Source organism: Littorina saxatilis, linkage group LG4 (assembly GCF_037325665.1).
Source record: "Littorina saxatilis isolate snail1 linkage group LG4, US_GU_Lsax_2.0, whole genome shotgun sequence".
Classification (NCBI taxonomy): Eukaryota; Metazoa; Mollusca; class Gastropoda; order Littorinimorpha; family Littorinidae; genus Littorina; species Littorina saxatilis.
Window position 1 is genome coordinate 48,597,349 of NC_090248.1, and position 18,297 is coordinate 48,615,645.

An 18,297-nucleotide genomic window follows, 5' to 3' on the forward strand; every position below is an offset into this window, starting at 1 on the left:
ATAGAGGTACCACAGTCTGAAACAACTGGCGCCTTGAGCTTTATTTAATTGTTTGAAAAACGACCCAAGTGTCGACAAAACTTTATAAAACTCAATTTATTTCCCCCAGGAGGAAAGTACGCTGTGAGTTTTTGTAAGACAAAAGTAAAGATAGAAGAAGAAGATAAGAGTGCTTTGCTTAAACTATTTATTAAAAGGACAAAGGAACTATTTATTAATTAATTAAAACGAAGCATTCACAAGAACCTCGGCCTAATGACCTTAGAGTAGACAAACAAGAGACACACAAGACAAAGATAAATATGTGATGCAATTTATTTATGTGCCTTTTTGTAGTAATTGTTCTAGGACGGCTCTCCGAAACGCGAACACGTGTAAAACACATACTTTTAATCTCAAGAGCATTTTTGGCTCACGTAAGTGTAGCCTATGCGATGCTAACTTTTGTCTGTCTGTGCGTGCGTGCGTGTGTGCGTGTGTGATAGAAACTTTAACATTTGACTGAACACCGAAATACTAATTTTACCGGGTTATTATCCAAGCAACAGCTTCAAAGTATTGAAGCAATGATCAACATTTCGTCGGCACGTATGTAGATAAAGTGTGTATCCAAAGAAAACGGGTGGTGGTGGGTTTTGGGGGGGTAAAAACAGGTGACTGATTTGTGTTGTGTGTGGTATGTAGACCAGGTCAGGGGTCAAGGTTAGGTCAGATCGCGTGAAGGATTGTGGTATAGATTCACTTCTCAGTTCTAACCGAGCTGCATTCGCCGATTCGGGGAAGATGATTTCACATTTCGTAGCGGCTCCAGAAAAAATAGATAAAGAAGATACCAAAGGAGATTTCCTACAGGTTGATCTGCACAGCGTGTTTTCAAGGTCTGCGCGAGGAAGCGCTGTCGAAAGGGCAGTGTCGATCTCAGTGGCAGTCGTGTCCCCGTAACTCGTAAGTAGGGTACAGACAGACAGATCTAGATCTAGCGTCTCCCACTCTTGCACCGTGTCTATGCTTACTGCGTGTGTGTATGTGTGACGGAGTGATTTAGTTTGTGTTACTGTTTGTCGATTTCTTACGGGAGCCTTGAAGGCTTCGCCTCTTGTTCTTGTTGTTAAGAACTGTCAGTCTTGTCATATGACCTGGTGACCTACCACACGAACATGTTCAACACATTTAAAATCGTATAATTCTTTTCAGTACAAACAGTTAATGCAAAGAACGGCAAGTATAATTAATATAAAACCGAGACGTATTGTTTCTCTGTCTATCTTGAATGAAGCATTTCAATTTCTTGTGATTGTATGATTTTGTCTTCTGTTTTCTTTAGGGACTCCACCATGACCAAACGACGGCCAGCGAAACTTGGACAGGACAGCACTATTTCCAACGGCCATCACGCCAACCTCAACGGTAAACTCGGGTCGTCAGTGACGTCATCAGTGTCGTCATGGATGACGCCCGCCACGCTCGTCAAAACAGCCATCCTCGTCGTCATAGCAGCCGTGGGTCCTGTCATCGTTCTCAAGGACTTCGGTTTTAAGGGGCTGGGGTCCGGAAATTTCAAAAGTGACCCTTTATCATCCTCGTCACTACCACTTGAACCTAATGGGGGATGGAGGCTGGCAGACAAGGCTACAGTAGGAAAGTTTGGCAGTGATAAATGCAACATAGAGAGAGTGTCTGTGGCGGATTTGAACCCTGACAGGTTTGAGAGCGAGTATCGATTCAAGAAACCCGTGATCGTCACTTTTCCCCACGGGGCCCGCGACTGGACTGACCCCCGCATGTGGAGTTTGGACAGCCTAAATAGGTAAAAAAAAAATGTTTAAAGACTACTAAAGTGATTGTTGTTGTTGATGTTGATGTTGTTGTTCTTGGTCTTTTTGTTGTTGAGAGGGGGGGGGGGGGGACAGGGATAGGGTAATTGTGGAGATCTGTTGAAGATGGTGTATTGGAGATGATCGCTGTATTATAAACTAGGCCAAATCAAATTATTGTTACACTTTTCAACTTCAAAGTTAATGAACAATTTATACCTATGTTATTTCATGCAAACTTCCTATTCACTATGACTAAACTATTCGGATTGAAGATTCCTTTCACATGGTTTTCCCAAAGGTGACCCGACAAAAACATGAGGTTCCACTCAAATAAAATCGACAACAATTCAGAATATGCATACCTCAGGAACTTTCACATATGGGGAAAAGTTCTATCAATTATACATTTAGAGGAATTTACTCTGTATGGCTGTGTGTAATTCTTGTGTTACTGAGGCACGTGTCAACCGTGTTCGTAGTCGAAAACGATAGGTTTTTGTGTCAATGTTGAGAGATCACACGACAAAAAATGGTGTTCGTTTTATGTGACTTCTTTCTCGTGATCGCCACCTATTTTGTTCTCCTCTTCGTGCTATTTTTCAACTTTTCTCTTTGACGTTTTTCTTTGTCCTCATTCTTTACGCTTATGGTACTGGGCCTTTAGTCGGGGACAAACTGTATTGAGGGTACAGGTTATCTCTAACCTCGACTCTTGCATAGCCATGTTGGTGTGCAAGTAAGCCTTGGAAGGGATACAGCTTCACTGTATCGAACTGCTCATCTTTTCTTTTTTTTCTTTTTTTCTTTTAAAAAAAATAATGTCAGTGTGTAAATATGTGCATTGATGTTCTGCGGACATATATTTCAGTATTTTGAAGGTTGTATCAGTATTTGTATTAGAGACTTGATTTGTACAATATATGACAATACTAACATGTCTTAATCTAACCTTTATTAACCTTTTCACGAGAGTTCACGATGATCTACAAAACAACATGGGTGTGAACATGCAGTGACACTTAGAGAAAGTAAAATGTTTGAGTCAAATGCATGTGGTTTGACAGGTCGTATGGAGAATGGGTGATGGGCTTCGGCAACTCCTTGGAGATAATCCGTCGAGGAGGCAATGGCCCCCAGACGTCAACCTTCTCTCAGTTCATCGATCGCATCTCACAGGAAAAGAACTCGACTTCAGGATTACCCATGTGAGTATTGCTGAATTCATTGTGAATTTGGCATCAAAATGTTGTTTAAAGAGATCAGTATGACATTGTCTTTACGAAAGTGTTATCTATTCTTGGATGGCGAAAGTTGCTGACTTATGTATTGTTAAAATTATAGACATAGACATAGAACATTTTATTCCATGTAAATTGTCGATGCTTTTGTTGCGACTGAGAGAGTACTAATAAATACCCTTGTTAAAGTAATCAGTGACATTCTGTCTGCTCTGGCTGGTGGTGATGTGTCAGTGCTTACCCTACTTGACCTTTCTGCAGCGTTCGACACGATTGACCATGTCACGCTTCTCCATAGACTTCAGACTCTGTACGGCATCTCCGGTCCACCGCTAGCATGGCTTGAGTCCTATCTCATTGGCAGGACTCAGGCTGTGCTTGTCGATGGCCAGATGTCTGCTCCAGCCCCACTTTCTTTCGGCGTTCCTCAAGGTTCAGTACTTGGTCCCATCCTTTTCATCATGTACACTAAGCCCCTCTCCACACTGATTCACAACCATTCTGTTTTAAATCAGTCTTTTGCTGATGACACCCAGCTGTATAAACCCAGTCCCCCAGCAGAGACACATTCCGCCATCCAGACCATTGAGACATGCATCACTGATGTTAAATCTTGGATGGTCGATAACAAACTTAAGCTGAGTGATGATAAGACTGAAGTCTTACTGTGCAAAAAGAAGAACACTACATTTCCCTCTCCCCAACCTGTTTCTGTTCAAATAGGCAACACCGACATTCTTTTCTCACCATCAGCTAGAAACCTTGGATTCACCCTTTCATCTGACATGACCCTTAACAAACATATATCTTTATTCTGTAGAGCAGCTTATTTTGAGCTTCGTAAGATCAGCACCATTCGCCACACACTCTCCTCTCAAACAACTAACACTCTTGTCTGTGCCTTTGTTCTTTCTAAACTTGACTACTGCAACTCTCTTCTCTCTGGCTGTCCTCTGTACCTCCTGCATAAACTACAAAAAGTCCAAAACTCGGCAGCACGCCTCATTCTCAAAGCACGAAAACGAGATCACGCAACACCACTTCTTCACACACTGCACTGGTTACCTATTCAAGCCCGCATTGACTACAAACTGTCTACCCTCTGCTTTAACTTCTTTTCTGGTTCGTCTCCTGCTTACTTCTCTGAACTCCTCACCGTCTATTCTCCAGCAAGACAACTCCGTGCCTCTTCTGACTGTCGCATCCTTACCATTCCACACACCAAAACCAAAACATACGGACAACGCACTTTTACTTTCTGCGCACCCACACAATGGAATTCTCTCCCCTTTCACATCCGCCACTCTCAGTCACCCCAAGCATTCAAACGAGCACTTAAAACGCACCTCTTCAGGAAATACAACCCCTGATTTTGTTTTCTCAGTCCATCAGTAGGCTACATGTAGTGTTATTTGTTGTTTTAGTGATTTTTCACCACCTATTTTATTCATGTTTTTATTACTTAGTTAGTGGAAGAATCTTTTGTAATGTATGTTTGAAGGTGTATGCTTTTAATTAAGCGTTGTTGACTATGAATGTAGATGTAAATGCTTGTATAACTGTGTTTTAATTTTAGTGTTATTTGTTGTTTTAGTGATTTTTCACTACCTATTTTTTTTATTCATGTTTTTATTATTTAGTTAGTGGAAGAATCTTTTGTAATGTATCTTTGATGGTGTATGCTTTTAATTAAGCGTTGTTGACTATGAATGTAGATGTAAATGCTTGTATAACTGTGTTTTAATTTTAAATGTGTCAAGCGCAAAGAGCATAATTGTAAAGTTATGATGTTGCGCTATATAAATGCTCATTTATTATTATTATTATTATTGTTCGAAATGTCAACAAAAATTAAGAATGTGACAAAAGAATCAAAGGAGGTAAATGAGGACGGGAAGGTGATTTGACTTTGGATTACAACATTATCGGAGGAAAGAAATCGGGAAGGTTGGTGGAAAGGGGGGGGGGGGTGTTGGAGAGATGATGACTAACGCAGACTTATTGATTCAATGTTCCTGCAGCAGAAAATGATTAGATACAGAATTATATTTAGTCTCGCAAGCTAAGTCGTGTAAACTCATAAACGCCCGTTTAAGCCTAACGAATTTAAGTGTAACGAATTTTGTCAGCGAACTACAACGATTTGTGGTTCGTATTACTTCGTTCTTGTTCGGCCGATTTTCACAATCATTCATGGAATCATTCATGGCAAACATCGTTGTGGCAAAATCATGGTAACTTGTTGTGGTTCGCCAAAATATTCGTGATAGTTGGACCTAGGCTTAACACAAACTGTTCCTTCAACAAATATATCAAACGAACATTTACAGACCAAAAAAGGACGTAGGTTTCAAACATGGGAACCCATACGATTTCGCCGTATTTTGTACGCATGATTGTCTAGAATACGATCAGTACGGTCAGTGGGGTAAAATACGACAAGACAAATTCCTAGACTACTTTTGTTCATAAGCGCAACCCGAACCCGATCCACGTATTTTGACACATGATAAGTTATTGTCAGTTAACATTGAAAGAAGCATTTATTTTAATTTAAGCTTAATTAACGATGTGACGGCTGCGTGTAAAGCATGTTGGAATCATGGATGTTCAAATGCTTTGTGGAGTACGCTTATTTTTCTGAAAATACACCAAGTTTGTTTGAGAATACTCCAAATGCAAAACAGGGGTTCCCAGGTATGAGGTTTGGTAAGCCAAACAAAAAAAATTGTAAATTCTGTTGATCAACCAGTAAGGTTCGTATTGTTATTTGTCGAACATCATAATAAATACTACAAAATAATAAATAATGTTCAACATCTTCCTTGTGATAACCGCACAGACAAGACCGGTTGTTACTTAAATGGCGTTTCAATGTCAATGTCAATGTCATTATTTAAATCACTCATCTGTAATCTTAATCTGCAATGTATAATTCCATCTTTTTTTACCATAACAATTATGTGGAGGAACTTTACTATTTGAAAAACATAAATAATATTTAAATTTGCTAATTGATTTTGTTGATTTAATTTTGTGTGGGAGAGAATTCAAAATTCGTGTAGTGCTGGGGATAAATACATTTCTGATAGTTCAGTCTTGTGTGTTGGTACAACTCGTTCAAGGGGTTTCCGTCTGTGATATGGATTCACAGTCAAGACAAGTAGAGGCAATAAATCAACCACGTTCTGTGAACATTTTTCATGCACCATTTTATGATACAAAGGTTATTTATGTCTTTCTCGTCTTACTTTTAAACTACAGAGCCCAGATTCTTCGTATAATTTCTGTTGACTTTTTCCTTTGACTGCTCCAACAATTACCATTCAGGACTGAAGGCGGAGCTGTTTCGAAATGTATAATAAATCTTTAGTACAGGAATCCGAGACAACATCGCCGTAATCAAAATGTGGTAACACGTAGGAATTATACATAATTTGTAAATATTTTCTGCTGACACTGTGTTTATAAAATTTCAAACAATCAATCAATGACATAACTTTACTTATAATACTATAAATACGGACATTCCATTTGCAGTCATTCTGCAATACAACGCCCAAGTGCTTGTGATGGACAGTGTCCTGAACATCAATATCATTACATGTCATACAATCAAAATCACTATTGCATCGTCTATAGTTTAACAACTCCGTTTTTTCATCATTAAATTTTACCTTCCAATCATTGGCAAATTTGCTTAATTCCTGTAAATTCGAATTCAAAATGTCTTGTCCTAATTGGGAATCGTTCATTGACAAATACATGCTTGTGTCGGCTGCAAACAATTTTACATTGGATTGAACATTTCAAATAATATCGTTTATAAATATATATATATATATATATCAAAAAGAAGAGTGGTACGAGCACAAATCCCTGGTGAATACCAGCTGGTACTGTCTGTGAGTCCGACTTGTGGCCTTTCACAACACTTTGTGATCTATCTTTTAAATGCCTTCTGATCCAGCACAATAAACGTCATCTTACGCCAATGACCTCTAGTTTGTACAATAAACCTGTATGCCACACTTGGTCAAAAGCTTTTGACATATCCAGAAGAACAACTTGTTTTGGTAGTCCATTATCAGCAGCTACACATAGGGCATTGTAGGTGCAGATTAACTGGTTTACAGTGGAGTTGCCTGGTATGAAACCAGATTGCACAGGCGTTATTATATTATTTAACTTCATAAAATCAAAAATATGGTTAGGGATACACTTTTCTCAGTGTTTAATTAAAATGTATTTAGTGTTATCCTTTGAATATATTTCTAGTTTATTTTATCTGTTTAGAATGCTATTTTACTGTACTTTATTTCAGGTACTACATCTTTGACAGAGACTTTTATTACGACTCAAGCCTGCCTGCCACAATCAGACTGCCACCGTACTTCCCCAGCGATGTGAGTGACTGACATTTGATGTCTGAAGTATTGTGATTGAACTGGAATATGTCGAGGGTTAATGGACAGTCTGACACAAATTGTATTCCACGATTTCTCCTACCTCCGCACCACACACACACACACACACAACACACACACACACACACACACACACACACACGTACTCAAATATACACTCACACTAGGAGACACAATCATACGCTTGGACACACACACACACACACACACTATCTCTCTCTCCCTCTCTCTCTAATTCCCGATTTGACCCGCAAAATCAGCAGCTTCAATATTCTATCAGAAATAGTTCTCCATGAAAGGCTAACCACTTCAAAGCTTAATCGTCTTTTTTCGATGACTGTCCGCACACAATTTTGTTCTGGAAACGTCAGTACTGAGAATTCATACAATACAATGGAACCCAACGCCCCTTAGGCCCAAAAAAAAGGTCTGTTTACGGTAACATAGGGTGAAAAAATAAGGTCGGTAGGTTGGCTTTTTTTTTCATTTTTTTTTTCAAATTTTTTTTTTCTTCTCCCCTCTCTATGATGTTTCACAGTTCATTTCTTCTCATCAATCGCTGTTTTTGCCTGTTGAAAAACGTTAATGATACTAAAACTCGCTGGATAAGGTACTGATAATTTTCACCCCATCCTTTTCATGACAACATTTATCAAGCTTTACAGCTAGCGAACACCACTGCGTGCATCCATTTTGAAAGGAAGTAACACGAGTGACGACCCTTTACTCCTAACAGTACTTTGAGCTTACCTCCCTTCTGTCGTCTGCTGTTTGAACGTAAACAGCTCTATTTTGGATGCGGGTTTTTTTTTTTTTTCAGACGATCCAAAAAAAAGATTAGGGTCGGGCCTAAAAACTAGGGTCGGTCGGGTTACCGTAAACAGATTTTTTTTTTTTTGCCTTATAACCCTGCATTTTAAGACTCTCTTCCCTTTAAGACCTGACTTTCAGCCTCAGAGTTGTGGTAGACGGGATGGTTTAAATGTACTCTGTCCACCTTTCAGAAGAAACAGCAGGACAGCATTTTCTTCCTGGGTGCGTCAGGGTCGGGCGTGGTGTTCCACAAGCACGCTGACACGTGGAACGGTGTGGTGTTCGGCAAGAAGCGCTGGTTCCTCTACCCCATGCACCATACTCCTCCGGGAGGTAAAGCCTGCTTATAATTGGGCAAAGTCTACTTCGCGAAGTCTACTTCACGAAGCTCGCTGCACGAACTTTGGCACTGAATTTGCGGTTAAGAGACTTCGAGAAGCCAACTTTGGGCCGAAATAATGAAGGCCTTTACACCACTAGCAAATCTTACACAAATGTTATACGGCAAAATGTCTACACTACAATATTTTATTTGAAGTCGCAGAAAACTGTGCCGTAGTTCCGTCTGATCTGCTGAACTATTTTTCGGGGGGGGGGGGGGGTCGTTACGCCAGAGACAGCTTTTATGTTGAATATGGCCATTATTCTTTTTTTTTTAGGCGGTCCTTGACGTCACCTTTCCAACACTGTGAAGAAGATTGGCATTTGATCCAAAATGAGTTTCAGTGAGTTGAAAAAAGTATCGACGTTTTGTCGACTGCCTGCACCAAATAACATCCTTGCTGGCAAATGAGGGTGAAGTTCAAGGGAAGATTACAAAGACAATATGAATTACGAAGGGCAGGACGGTTCGATCACTAAAACCTAAAGGCCTTCCTTAATTGAGCCCGATGTTGACTTCGCAAGAAGAAGAAGATTAGGTGCTGAAGCTTAATGCAGCGAGTAGACTTCGCGAAGTCGACTTCGCCCAATTGATATCAGTCATAAGGAATATTTAATTAACATCAAAGTTGACAAGAATCGATCGCAGGTCCAAAAAGAGCGATTTGTAAGTATAAGGAATATTTAATTAACATCAAAGTTGACAAGAATCGATCGCAGGTCCAAAAAGAGCGATTTGTAGAGATACCTTGTTTGTATTATGATTTTTAAGTGTAAAGCGCTCTGGGCCACCACGAGGTTTACGCGCTATATAAGTAATCGTTATTATTATTATTATTAACCAGCTGACTGGCAGACTGACCGTCTGACTGACTGAGTGAACTACTGAAACACGATGGCGAGAAAAGTAGAAATAATGAATGACGAATTTAAGCTACAGGGAAACACTCCCGGGTTCCAGTTTTATTGAAAAGTCATTTTGTTTCTTTTGAATTTACAGGGGTTCATCATGGGTACAGTATCCTGGACTGGTTCGAACTTGTGTACCCCAACCTCACAGCGGAGCAGCGACCTCTGGAGTGTGTTCAAGAGGGAGGAGAAATCCTCTACCTCGTAAGTGTTCGAGTATTCATTGTTAAAATGAGTCCTTCTGTGAAAGGCTCGGTAAAACTGATGTTGCAACTGCAATAGACGTTCATTCCCGTGTACAGAGCTGTCCAGGATTTGAAGGGGAACAAGAGCTGCACTGGGACACTTACCAAAGGTCAACAGCCTGAATACTTTCTGTGCAATGTCTTATTTCTTTTCCTAAAAAAAAGGTTTATAACTGACGCCTATGTCAACCGGCAATTGTCAAGATCGAGTCACTGCTGTTTATCAATGAAACCGGTTGGATGAAACGGTCGAACATTGCTGCCAGTAGTTATCAATACTGTAAGGTGACAAGATATGTCGTTGGAAAACACCGTAAAGAAAACACACGACCTGAACGGTAGTCTGGGCTGAGGTACACGAAGTGACACTGGGTGCCATCCAACTTGGTGGTACACGCACCCGCGGGGTCGGATTGGTTGAAATTGAGACCAAGTTTCATTTCGCACCCGCGGGGTCGGATTGGTTGAAATTGAGACCAAGTTTCATTTCGTGCACCTCAGCCCTGGACTCCTACAGAGATTGTACCCAAGCTTACGACCATCGATACTCCTCTTATTTTCTCCATCAAACGTGTAATAGGAGCAGCTATTTCTTGAACGTCCAAACATGTTGGTGCTGTGTGGAAGCCGCTGTAATGAATACTCTCAACGTTGGTTTCAGCCTGAAGGGTTTTATCACGCCACACTCAACATCGGGGACACCATCGCTGTGGCCTTACAGAACAAAGATCCCGTGCTCATAGAGGAGAAAATCACATATGAAGGTGCGTACAGGGTTTAGGCGGTTTGGGAAGAGTTGATGGTCGTTTTTATGGTTGGGAAAGCTTGCAAAATTGGAGGTAAATTTTGCGATAGTTTCGTAACTTGGAGAAACATAATTTAAAAGCGTGGCCATTATGAGGAAGCTTTTAGAACATTCGGGGATTTCACAATGTTGCTGAGAAGGAGATTTCCCCAAAATCATTAAATAAAGCGAAGACGACTTTTACGTGATCAAGGCAGGGAGGTGTGCTCCCATGATTGTGTACATTCACGAACCATCTTTTTATACTTTTAGAGAGATAGGTATGGGTGATTCGTTGAAAATAATGTATTGAACGTAAAATTAAAACAAGTCGCGTAAGGCGAAATTACTACATTTAGTCAAGCTTGACTCTGAGAAATAAATCTCTCGCCGAATGTGGGGACGAACTCATGCTGACAGCGGCCAACAGGATACAAATCCAGCGCGCTACCGACTGAGCTACATCCCCGCCCCGTTTTGAATACAACCTATCATATCTATGTTTTTAGAATCAGGAAATGATAAAGAATAAGATGAAATCATTTTTGGATCGCTTTCTTAAATTTTAATCGTAAGACTAATTAATCTATATTCGTTAATTGTGATCACATTTTAAGAGTAAACATGACATATGAACATATTTTTAGGTTCAGAATGTGATGAAGAATACGATGCAATCAATTTTAAATCTGTTTGCGAAAAATCGATTTTAATGACAACTTTAATGAGCAAACTTATTAATTAATTTTTAAGCCTCCAAGCTGAAATGCAATACCAAAGTCCGGGCTTCGTCGAAGATTACTTGACCAAACTTTCAACTAATTTTGTTGAAAAACAAGAAGTTCCTCCGATGTAGGAAAAACACCCCCGTCAAAGGGAAATAACTTTCTCAGTTGGTGGCAGTGACTGAGTGACTCAGGAATGTATAGAACCTGTTCACCAAGTTTGGTGACGATCGGTCCGTTCATTCTTGAGATCTATATGCGAACACAAACAAACAAACAAACAAACAAACACATCGACCGAAATCCATCAATTTTAGTAAAAAATGAGGGTGTGACAATGCCGCCTCAACTTTTACAAAAAGCCGGATATGACGTCATCAAAGACATTTATCGACAAAACGAAAAATATGTCTGGGGATATCATGCCCAGGAACTCTCATGTAAAATTTCATAAAGATCGGTCCAGTAGTTTACTCTGAATCGCTCTACACACACACACACACACACACACACACAGACACACATACACCACGACCCTCGTTTTGATTTGTCAAAACTTGACTAAATGTAACAAGTTGCGTAAGGCGAAATTACTACATTTAGTCAAGCTGTGGAACTCACAGAATGAAACTGAACGCACTGCATTTTTTCACAATGACCGTAGTCCGCCGCTTGTGCATAACGGAGTGAAACTGACGAGCCTGTTCAGCGGGGTAGTGGTTTCGCTGTGCTGCATAGCACGCTTCCCTGTACCTCTCTTCGTTTTAACTTTGTGAGCGTGTTTTTAATCCAAACATATCATATCTATATGTTTTTGGAATCAGGAACCAACAAGGAATAAGCTGAAATTGTTTTTAAAACGATTTCGGAAATTTAATTTTGATCATAATTTTTATATTTTTAATTTTCAGAGCTTGTTTTTAATCCAAATATAACATATTTATATGTTTTTGGAATCAGAAAATGACGAAGACTAAGATGAAATTGTTTTTGGATCGTTTAATAAAAAATAATTTTAATTACAAGTTTCCGATTTTTAATGACCAAACTCACTCATTAGTTTTTAAGCCACCAAGCTGAAATGCAATACCAAACCCCGGCCTTCGTCGAAGATTGTTTTGCCAAAATTTCAATCAATTTGATTGAAAAATGAGGGTGTGACAGTGCCGCCTCAACTTTTACAAAAAGCCGGATATGACGTCATCAAAGGTATTTATCAAAAAAATGAAAAAAATATCCGGGGATATCATACCCAGAAACTCTCATGTCAAATTTCATAAAGATTGGTCCAGTAGTTTAGTCTGAATCGCTCTACACACACACACGCACAGACACACACACACACACACACACACACACACACACACACACACACACACACACACACACACACACACACACACCCCACGACCCTCGTCTCGATTCCCCCTCTATGTTAAAACATTTAGTCAAAACTTGACTAAATGTAAAAAGGAGATGCGATTTAAATAGGAAGCTGGCTAATTTTCTTATGATTTGGGAGAAACATACAGACTAGAGTGTTATGGAAAGCGGTATTTTGAGTACGACGGACTGTGCAACTGTTGACCTTCAAAATTAACTTGGAAGAGAGAGAAGGGTATGTCAACTTTCTCTTGTTTTAGTTAAAAATATGAGAGATTGCTTGTGTGTGAATGTGTAGTTGCTGACTCAATGTCGGACTGCTGTCATGTACATGCGCCATGATTTGATGAACTTGTCTCTATTCAATTTAAAAAAAAATGGTCTTCATATCTCTCTTTTTTCAGTGACCAATCTGGTAAATGTCTTGGACAGGCCAAACAGTGACGCCCAAATTGTCAACAGCAAACTCCTTAACAAGTTTCTAAAATTGAAGGAGCTATTGCCAGGTAGGTGGGCAAGTATCTAACGTCAAGCTTACACAGAAGAACTACGAACGTTTAGAGCAGATACTTGTGAACAATTCGTCTAGCCTTAACTGGGTGTTTAAGGGGTTATGATCGATGCTAACAACTCTGTGTTTGGACACTATTGATCCATCTGATATCAGCTTTTTTCTCTCTTTTTTTGTGTGTGGTGGGAATCATCTTTCCTTCTAAAATATTAGGGCTTACAAACGGAGGTGTCTTTTTTTACAATCTTAAAAGCACAGTAAGCCTCCCGTAAACCATCACAGATACTGTCAGGCTTTTACACACAGTACAAACACCCTTCCATTTGAACGCTCACCGAACGGGAACATCCTAGGTGCCCTACGTAAAGAGCGAGCAATTTTCAAAGAATTAATTTTGCGGATTGTCGCCTCACACATTCGGACCGTGGTGCGTTTTGGCACTAGACCTAACTTTTAAAATCTAAATAATAAATTGACAGCTTGTTACACAAACATTCTTAAATCATAAAAGAATTCTTTTTTCATCAAGACAAGATCAGTACAATTCGAAGTTTTGAAAGTTTGAAAAAAGAAAAGCCCGGAAGCAGGGTCACGCAAGGTCGTGGTTCTCGTAGCAGACGACGGTTTATGCCTATCGCCAGTTCCTCTGAACAGTCAAAAGCCATCGCTAGAGTTCTTGTGAACCACAGCCGTTTGTTTCGTGCATAGTCAGAGGTACATAATAACGTGCTATTGCAGATAAGCTCACAGCGAATTACAAACTGACGACAACATTGTGAACAAGAGGCGAAGCCTTCAAGGCTCCCGTAAGAAATCGACAAACAGTAACACAAACTCAAACACTCCATCACACACACACACATACACACACACACACACACACACACACACACACACACACACACACACACACACACAGAGTTAAAACTAACGCATCATTATCTGCTCCATGTATAATTTTCAAAAGAAGGCAAACAGATAAAATGACTGTGTATTTGTTGTTGGTGTAGTTGTCCCTGAAGGAGATCTTGTGCAATCCTCTCTCTCACACACACACACGCACACACGCACACTCGGACACACTATTAAACTGCATCAGCATAATTATCAGGGCAAAGCTTATCTACAATCATTAACCTACCCTAGAGCATGCGTATCAAGATAATGTATTCTTGGAATTGTCATACGACTGAGAGTTAAAGATATGGGCCAGATCGACACTGCGCTTTCCACAGCTCTTCCTCGCGCAGACACTGGAAAAACGCTGTGCAGATCAAACTGTAGGAAATCTCCTTTGGTATCGTCTTTATCTATTTTTCTGCAGCTAAGCAACCGAACATTGTGAAATCGTCTTCCCCGAATCGGCGAATGCAGAGGTGAGAACTGAAAAGTGAATCTAAACCACAATCCTTCACGCGACCTGACCTGATCTTGACCCCTGACCTGGTCTGCCTACCACACACGACACAAACCAGTCACCTGCTTTTACCCCCTCAAAACCCCCCACCACCCGTTTTCTTTGGATACACACTTTAACTACACACATGCCGACGAAATGTTGATCATTGCTTCAATACTTTGAAGATGTTGCTTGGATAATCAATCAATCAATCAATGAGGCTTATATCGCGCATATTCCGTGGGTACAGTTCTAGGCGCTCAGCAGTGATGCAGTGTGAGATGAAATTTTATACGGCCAGTAATTGCAGCCATTTCGGCTCATATTTACCTTTCACGGCCTATTATTCCAAGTCACACGGGTATAGGTAGACAATTATTAACTGTGCCAAAGCAATTTTGCCAGGAAAGACCCTTTTGTCAATCGTGGGATCTTTAACGTGCACACCCAATGTAGTGTACACGGGGGGGAGTTCGGACACCGAAGAGAGTCTGCACACAAAGTTGACTCTGAAATAAATTTCCGCCGAACCTGGGATCGAACTCACGCTGACAGCGGCCAACTGAATACAAATCCAGCGCGCTACCAACTGAGCTATATCCCCGCCCCGGTGAAATTAGTATTTCGGTGTTCAGTCAAATGTTAAAGTTTCTATCACACACATACACACACACGCACAGACAAACAAAGTTTACCATCGCATAGTACAGTGTTTGGCTACACTTACGTGAGCCAAAAAGGGAAACTGGATCACACGGGTTCACGATGGCTCAGGGGTAAGATAAACCACGCAAAATACATTCTTTGACAATTGCTCGCTCTTTACGGAGGGCACCTAGGATGTTCTCAAGCGGTGAGTGTTTAAATGAAAGGGTGTTTGTACTGTGTGTAAAAGCCTAACAGTATCTGTGATGGTTTACGGGAGGCTTACTGTGCCTTTAATATAACAACAAAAACTTGTTCATAATATATTTATATCAATACAATACAATACAATACAATAACTTTATTAATCTCTAAAAGAGAAATTACATTGCTGAGTGTTTGTGTCCGTAATAATAACATACATAAAACATTCAAAATAAACATTTGTTCTTTGTCCTGAGAAAATATAGCACATTGGTTATCACATAAGAAAGTACATGTAAAATAAATAAAATAATCAATCAATCAATCGATAAATCAATAAACCAATACTTAATCAAATAAATAGGTTTATACATTCTTTTAACAATATGAAAATAAAAGAACTATAAAAAATAAAACATAAATACAATCTGATATGAGCTCTCAATATTCCTGATCACGTTTGTCACGTCGAAGGTTTTCGTGTGTGAATACAAGGGATGCATCTGCACTGAACAGAGAAGCAGGACGAGTCAGTTTGCAGCGTATCGTGTAGCCTTATACTTAGATCACATGCGTGAAATCGAACATAGAGTCACAAAATACAACGCACGATTTTTAAAAAAATGTTATGAAGATTTAAGCTCCAAAGTCAAATAATTATGTTGTTGTTTCTTTCTTTGTTTAAAAACATTTGAAACGATGGCGAGTCTTCTGCTTTGAATTCATGGACATTTTGTTAAATGTTTTGCCCACACAAAACAATTGGAAAAACTAAAAAATTCATATTGTTATGTCGTCGCAAAGGAAACGGCCATATCCCACAGTGTGGGTTTCCATGGTAACCAAAGTATGTTTGTGTGCGCAGAGAGCGCGGAGGTGAACATGAAGCTGGGGGACAAGTACGGAGATCTCGATCAACACGAGAAAGCTATCGAGTATCTGCAAAAGGCCATTGACCTTGACCCATATTTTGTCCTTGCCTACACCCGTCTAGGGGCCAGTCTGTCGACAGTAAGTACTGTTTTTCATTGGTCCCCCCCCCCCTCCCTCCTGCTCTCTCTGTCTCTCTCTCTCTCTCTCTCTCTCTCTCTCTCTCTCTCTCTCTCTCTCTCTCTCTCTCTCTCTCTCTCTCTCTCTCTCTCTCTCCACAAACATCAACAGATCAAAAGCTTAGGCGCTTTTAATGTTTAAGGTACAACAGACCTGGGAACCCATACGATTTCGCCATATTTTGTACGCATGGTTGTCGAGAATACGATCAGTACGGTCAGTGGAAAAAAAAATACGACCAGAAACATTCCTAGACTACTTTTCTTCACAAGCCCATCTCGAAGCCGATCCAGTATTTTGACACATGATTACAGTTTTTGTCAGTAAACATTGAACAAATGCATTTGTTTTAAATGTATAGGTAAACTTAATTAATGGTGTGACGGACGCGTGTGAAGCATGCTTTAATCATGGATGTTCATAATTATGCTCTGTGGAGTACGCTCATTTTTCTGAAAATACACCAAGTTTGTTTGAGAATACTCTAAGTGCAAAACAGGGGTTTCCAGGTCTGGTACAAATAAACGAGACCCCACAGTACATGCGATCATTATTTCAGAAAGCAACAGACAGATATGGCTCAAACAAATTAATTTCCCCGCTATCCCGTATTGATTTATATGCTTATAAAACCAGTTTAGCGTTTTCGGGCTCAACAATTCGGAATTCGCTACCATGTGAGATAAAGAGGTCAAGCACGATTAAACACTTCAAATCGCAGCTTCGCAAATAACTGTTGTCGCGAACAGTTACATTCTGAAGCTGTTTCTAGCAAGAATGTATTGCTATCACTAACCTCTATATATTTTGTTGATGATAATAATGATGTCGACGATGATGATGATGATGATGATGATGAGGTTGTTGTGTGTTGTGTGTGCGTGTGCGCGCGTGTGTGTGTGTGTGTGTGTGTGTGTGTGTGTGTGTGTGTGTGTCTGCGTGTGTATGTGTGTGTGTGCGTGCGTATATGTCTGTGTGTGTGTGTGTGTGTGTGCGCATATGTGTATGTGTGTGTGTGTGAGTGTGTGTGTGTGTGTGTGTGTGTGTTGTATTGAGTGCGAACGTGATTGCAGGCATGCGGCGCGCGTGTGTGTGCGAGTCGACTTTTCTTTTCCTTTGTATTATATTGACATACATGTACATTTCAATGTTCTATTATGCATTATGTATTCGTATAGGTAATGTTGTAATTAGTAATACTGTATGATTGCGATTGACAATTGTCCTTTTATTGTCTTTATTTGTATGTCTTAGTTTAGCAGGGACAGATTGTAAGACTAGGCGTGAGCCTAAAATCTCCATCCTTGAGTAATAAAGTTCGTTCGTTCGTTCGTTCGTTCGTTCTCTCTCTCTCTCTCTCTCTCTCTCTCTCTCTCTCTCTCTCTCTCTCTCTCTCTCTCTCTCTCTCTCTCTCTCTCTCTCTCTCTCTCTCTCTCTCTCTCTCTCTCTCTCTCTCTCTCTCTCTCTCTGCTTTTTCTTACCCTCTGTATGTCCGTCTGTCTGTCTGTTTGTTTGTAATGTTTGAATGTGTGCACACAAGAACTTTTGTTTTTGAAGCTGTTACTGGTGTATTTTTTTCTGTGCAGCTGAAGCGTGACGACGAGGCAGAGAAAGCGCTGAAGCGTGCCGTTGAGTTGAGTCCAAGAGTGTGGGACGTGTACAAGGAGTATTCCATGTTTCTTATGTACAAGGGGCGGTACGCTGAGGCCGTTCCCTACCTTAAGAAGGTGTGTCCGTGAAGCCTCCGTTTTTTTTCCTCTTTAAAT

General features: G+C 40.2%; 1 protein-coding gene across 3 annotated transcripts in view; it reads left to right on the forward strand.

Annotated features, from left to right (window-relative positions):
- LOC138964955 (uncharacterized) overlaps window positions 1–18,297 on the forward strand; it is a 65,938-nt gene that overhangs the window by 42,746 nt on the left and 4,895 nt on the right. For all 3 annotated transcript variants that reach the window (XM_070337045.1, XM_070337043.1, XM_070337046.1), the window contains 9 exons: window positions 1,325–1,807; window positions 2,882–3,022; window positions 7,380–7,461; window positions 8,487–8,628; window positions 9,677–9,789; window positions 10,492–10,594; window positions 13,127–13,228; window positions 16,347–16,492; window positions 18,118–18,258. In XM_070337045.1, the coding sequence (XP_070193146.1) occupies window positions 1,335–1,807; window positions 2,882–3,022; window positions 7,380–7,461; window positions 8,487–8,628; window positions 9,677–9,789; window positions 10,492–10,594; window positions 13,127–13,228; window positions 16,347–16,492; window positions 18,118–18,258 (1,443 nt within the window). In that variant the 5' untranslated portion in view covers window positions 1,325–1,334. The remainder of the gene's footprint in view (window positions 1–1,324; window positions 1,808–2,881; window positions 3,023–7,379; window positions 7,462–8,486; window positions 8,629–9,676; window positions 9,790–10,491; window positions 10,595–13,126; window positions 13,229–16,346; window positions 16,493–18,117; window positions 18,259–18,297) is intronic.